At 48.7% G+C, this 6,000-nt stretch overlaps 1 protein-coding gene across 1 annotated transcript in view; it reads left to right on the plus strand.

The window, feature by feature from the left end:
• The window catches only part of PLA1A (phospholipase A1 member A), a 152,291-nt gene extending 146,596 nt beyond the window's left edge, over positions 1 to 5,695 (plus strand). The window contains exon 12 of the mRNA XM_086935846.1: positions 4,727 to 5,695. Coding sequence (XP_086791972.1) covers positions 4,727 to 4,811 — 85 coding nt within the window. The 3' untranslated portion in view covers positions 4,812 to 5,695. The remainder of the gene's footprint in view (positions 1 to 4,726) is intronic.
• The last annotated feature ends 305 nt before the right edge of the window (positions 5,696 to 6,000 follow it).

Consider the following 6,000-nt stretch of genomic DNA (forward strand, 5'->3'; position numbering starts at 1 on the left):
ATGGACGGAGCATCTGAACCAATCAAACACTCACACCCAGTCAAAAGATCTGGCTTTTATCCATCACCGTTCTTTAGCCCACTCTGCCATTCCAGTTCAGACATGGCTATATGCAAATCAGTCTGACCCTGTGCCTCATGGGAACAGTCCAGCCCGAACTGCCAAGCCATGCCTTCCCTGGACCGGAAACAAGCTTCCGAGGACCGGTTTCTCGCATTACAGACTTCTTCAGCCCGGCTTGCTTGAATCCAGTGAGAAAGTGAGCAAGGGACTCACGTCTGAGCATACCCTGCCACACTTATGGCGGCCAAAAGCGGTACAAAAGGGGGTGGTGATGGACGGAGCATCTGAACCAATCAAACACTCACACCCTGTCAAAATATCTGGGTTTGATCCATCACCGTTCTTTAGCCCACTCTGCCACCCCAGTTCAGACATGGCTATATGCAAATCACTCTGACCCTGTGCCTTATGGGAACAGTCCAGCCCGAACTGCCAAGCCATGCCTTCCCTGGACCGGAAACAAGCTTCCGAGGACCGGTTTCTGGCATTACAGCCTTCTTCAGCCCGGCTTGCTTGAATCCAGTGGCAAAGTGAGCAAGGGACTCACGTCTGAGCATGAGTGTTTGATTGGTTCAGATGCTCCGTCCATTACCACCCCCTTTTGTACCGCCCTCCTGAGACAGTCAGGGGAAGGCTCTTGTCCTGCACATGAAAGGAGCATACCCTTCTTGATGATGGCGTTTGTGCACCCTCATACCAGTGGGACAGCGGTATGATTCGAAAAGTATAATCTCGACAACTGTGTCATACTCCCTCTTGCCCACAGATACACTGCAGTTTCCTGCTTTGTGGGGCTCACAACTACTCCCTGTTCAGACATTGCAAGGTGAGTAACATCCGGTCTGTAACAGCTAAGGGGATAGCTATACTCTTCGAAGGCCTTGGAAAGAGCTGGCGGGGAGATGCCGGGCCATCCAGGAAGTCTGTGCCTACCATAGAACCGAGGAAGGCAAGACTTGTGGGGCTCTGCCATCAAAGGCAAGCGCCCCCCCCCCACACAAGAACAGGCGAGCAAATGCAGATCCAGCAGGAAGAAAGAGGAATTGTTTGCAGCATATCCAAAGCAACACTATAGAGGAGTTGTTTGCATTTGTGATGTATCCCACCGAGGGCAACAGACAGGTGGCAGTGGAAAGCATCGCAGGCCAGACCCGCAGGTGGGTCCAATATCCAGGAGGTGGCAGCTCACCCCCGACAGAGGTGCTAATGTTGAGGGGTGGTGGGCGCAGCAATGCTTGGCTGTGGAGGAGATGAGGAAGATGGACAGTGGAGATCTCACCCACTGGCAGGTGGCACTGCAGCAGCTTTGAAGAAGAAAGGTGGGCATGGAAGATGCAACCCACTGGAAGGTGGCAGAGCAGGAGCTTTAAATAAGAAAGGTGGGCATGGAAGATTCAACCCACTGGAAGGTGGCAGAGCAGGAGCTTTAAATAAGAAAGGTGGGCATGGAAGATGCAACCCACTTACAGGTGGCAGAGCAGGAGCTTTAAAGAAGAAAGGTGGGCATGGAAGATCCAACCCACTGGCAGGTGGCAATGCAGCAGCTTTGAAGAAAGGTGGGCTGGAAGATGCAACCCACTGGCAGGTGGCAATGCAGCAACTTTGAAGAAGAAAGGTGGGCATTGAAGATGCAACCCACATGCAGGTGGCAATGCAGCAACTTTGAAGAAGAAAGGTGGGCATTGAAGATGCAACCCACATGCAGGTGGCAATGCAGCAACTTTGAAGAAGAAAGGTGGGCATTGAAGATGCAACCCACTGGCAGGTGGCAATGCAGCAGCTTTGAAGAAGAAAGGTGGGCATTGAAGATGCAACCCACATGCAGGTGGCAATGCAGGAGCTTTAAATAAGAAAGGTGGGCATGGAAGGTGGCACCCATTGGCAGGTGGCAATGCAGGAGCAGTAAATAAGAAAGGCGGGCATGGAAGATCCAATCCTCTGGCAGGTGGCAGTGCAGGAGCTTTAAAGAAGAAAGGTGGGCATTGAAGATGCAACCCACAGGGGTTGCAGGAGCCGGAGCAGTAGACGCAGGGGTGTCCACTGCAGAAGGAAGCAATGGTTGGCATTTGTCATGGGGAGGTGCTGCACACTTCCACTGGAAGAAGTGGCTCCGCGTCGCCAGACCACATCACGCAACCGCTGGGCAAGTGATGGGCAGGATCTGTAGCTCTTCCACACCCTCAAAGATATCGATTTGGATTCAACATTTTCTTTCTTTCTTTGCTATAAAGCCGCACAAATGTTTGCATCCGTCACTAACTCCACTAACTTCTCAGTTTGCCATGCTGTACATATTCTCCTCCGCTGACTCCTCACATTCGGGAAGAATCGCAACACAAAGGCAGCCTCTGCAGTCTCTGTCTCCATCGGATGGGCAGTGATCGCATATATCGATGAACGGGCCCTTAAGGCTGGTATACAACCACAACCCCATTCAACAATGCATCCTTTGTCATCGTAAAGGCTCTGTCATTTCCGGGGTCCTGGCTCCGCCATGACTACTTTTCCATCAAATATACAATATGCAGGGACAGAGGGAAAATATTTAAAGACCAACCAAGTTTTAATCCCCCAAATACTTAATATGTCGAAAACATGAAATATCGGTGGTCTGAAGATCTTTGTGCTTCAAAAAGTACGGTCTACGAACATGTACTGATATTACCACTACCTAATATAGGATAAGCAGGTGAAGAGGAAACACTATGATGCAGAAAACTAAAGTTAAAAGAAAAAAAGAAAAAAAGTGAACCGGAGCCACTTCTGGATATTTGGTATCCCATCATTGCACATATATGTGTGCCCAGTGTCATCATCTGGGTATTACCAAACAGCTGTCTCTAGTTCTCCCTTGAACATTAGGGAAAAGAAAGAGATTCAGTTGTATCCTCTTGTGGATTCTCACAAAAAAGGATGTGCAAGCAATGGGGTTTTTTAGTTACTTTCCAAACATCATATCTCTGAAGACAAAGCAGTGCAAAAAGTGAAAATTGGGAGAGAAAATCGGATAAACCCCACAGGTATACAATACAACCATTCCTTTGATATATACTCTATACAGTTTTCCAAATTTAAACCAAAGGGCAAGTGAAAAAAAGACAGTTAGAGATAAATCACTGTCTACGTGGTCAACACGTTTCAGCCTTAGGGATGAATCTCCCTGGCTTTCAGCAGGACCTCTGCAAATCTTATATCACTGCAATATTGAAAAAAGGATAAATGCATACAGTTTATATCCTGTTTCTACAACTTCCAAATCCTTGAGACAAGCATGATGCTTGACGATATCACTACTTTCCTCTTCACCTGCTTATCATATATTAGATAGTGGTAATATCAGTCCATGTTCGTAGACCGTACTTTTTGAAGCACAACTTTTCCATCAATCCATCTCTCTCTTTACTTGGGACACCGAGCACAACAAGTGATTCACATCCGACCAATTCGGACTGTACGCTTTTAGCACACTGGAATTATTCACCCAAACGGGGTAAGGTTTTTCTATTGCTAAGGAACTATTTCTTAATACTCATTTGGTTAGAGGGGTCTCTGTTATGTTATGTTATGTTATGTTAATAGTACTTATTGAGCGCACGTACACCAAACGGTTTCATGGTGCTAGCGTTCCCTGTGATGCGGACGGTAAGTCTAACCTCAGCCGCGGGGTAGTCTCTCAGTGGAAGGAGGGATCGGCAGCAGACGAGGTTCTTGATTGTCAACATTGCATTGCTACCGGCAACAGAGAGGAAGCTTCTCCTACCACTCGGTCTGCGTCTGTCGTGCTAGATTTCTCTGGTGATTGTGGGGCTGAGATCTTACGTATCTCTCTGCCCAGCTGGGAGAGAACGCTTTCGCACTCTAGACTGGCCCACAGTAGCGGAATCAGCATCTTGCCTGGTCAGTCACACACCTCTACTAGGTGCTTCGCAGCACTCGCTTGCACTGTATCTCCGTGTGCTCCCAGTGGTGGCTCCTTGTTTATGGCGGAGGAGCGTCGCCCAACCACTCAAGATTCACAGCTCCAATGCTGTCTCTCTTTGTGACTTGAGGAGCTTCAGAAAAGTAACACAAGTTTCTCAGACCTAATGCAGCGTAGGCCCTCAGAGGCAGCAAGAACCCCAACATTGTACCTTGAACGTGCGCTGCAGCAAAGGTGTCCACCATTGGCCCACAAGGGCTGAATCCATGCCAGATTTCCAGGATAACCGCTGTGTATGTAAACAATTTCCATTTGTTTTCAATGCATGCACTGTGTTCCTTAAGAGCTAGCGTGGGTCTGGGCCCTGTGAATGAACATTGGGCCTCCTTGTGCCAGACAAATGAGGCTCTCCCACTCCCAGCTTCCACTCTCACATTTTGGTTGCCCCCACAGTCATTCAGTGTGGCTGCAGCTCCTACTGGGACTCTGAAGGGTGGGAGATTTAACTTCCATTGCTGAGATAAACTAGAAATACAGGGGAAGACACAGCAGTATTTTCATTTATGACATATGTGTGGTACAAGGTGTGTGATTGCCTGAGCTCATGTCTTAATCATTATAGTTGCAACGGGGGTGGGGTGGCTGGGATGGCGTCATGAGACCTGGTGGCTGAGATGGTGGCATGAGACCTAGGTTAGGTCAACACTGGTAATCCTTCTACAACTCTCTCTTCTTCTCTTGCAGTGGGAGGATGTTCTGCTTGTCCCAGAACTTGACCATGACCGAGAACATCCCTGTGATGCGGGGCCTTGACGCAACATGCGCATAATGTGGACGCGCTTCTAGAGGCCACGCTCGTCTGTGGACCTCAAGAGACAACGCTTCAGATGCCACGCAGGACTTCTTCAGAGTGACCGTCTCACCACATGTATCGCTTTAAATCTTTCTGTGACCAGCTCGGTCAGCTCCCCTTTTTGGTTGGAATCTTCCACTGTTGAATGAGGGGTGCCCCAGAAAATGCCCTGGTGTGATAATTATACCCCTGAAACATGTATTGGTCTCTGTAGATGGTATCGACATCAGGCGCTGTTGCTAAACCTCCCGGAGTGTGCCACAAATAGGTTATTCTATGGTTGAGAACTTGTCAGGTAAAGGTTGATGCACACAAAGGGGGTGAGGCATTCTACCAAGATCCCTGTTCTTCCTGTTCTGCCCGATTCATCCAAAAACAGACGGATGTAGAGCTATACGAGACGGCCTTATTGTACATCAGCTCATGACCCACTGGTTGTATCCATCGAGATCTTAAGTCATGAACCACAGTTGGCACAGACACCACAACAACTTGAGCATTTGTCAAATTAGCTACCTTGGCACCGTCTTCTCCAGACACATAATAACTCTTGCCTGGTGCATCAGCTGCGGTACTACGGACATGGAGAAGGGACACAACGCGGTGTTAAAAGGTGGCCGTGGATGCTTGGCTTCCCGTTGGCGGCCAGGGTGGCCAGCCCTCGCTCACTTTGAGGAGAGTTTTGTCTCCTTTACCACATCGCCACTGCTGCCTTCTCTGTGGTAGTTTAGACAGGGGTCATTTACACTGATAGAGCTTTCCTTGTAAATGGATATCCCCCAGTTTGCCAAAACAGCCACATATTTTCACATAAAAAACGATCAATTTATGGCCTGTCACCATTCCAAGTTGACATCATTCCATCTGTTGGCTCGTTCCGGGCCAGCGTTCTCTGGTCCGAAGATCCTCTTGGAGGAATCCACAGTTTAAGAGCCATGGTTTGGACCATCAAGGCATCAAGGGTCTTGGGAGATGGAGGGTGAACTTTGGAGTGCAAAGTGGAGACTTTTTCAGACTCTTGTGACTCAGATCCGGACACCAGTTGGAGCACTCTATTCCCTCCCTCATGAGTGTCGAACTCTTTGAGGGACACAATCAGGAGTGTAGACTTCACAGCCTCCGGTATCATGCCTGTGCTGCTTTCCCAGAGGACTTTGGGGCATAT

The sequence above is a fragment of the Lissotriton vulgaris genome, chromosome 8 (assembly GCF_964263255.1).
Source record: "Lissotriton vulgaris chromosome 8, aLisVul1.2, whole genome shotgun sequence".
Classification (NCBI taxonomy): domain Eukaryota; kingdom Metazoa; phylum Chordata; class Amphibia; order Caudata; family Salamandridae; genus Lissotriton; species Lissotriton vulgaris.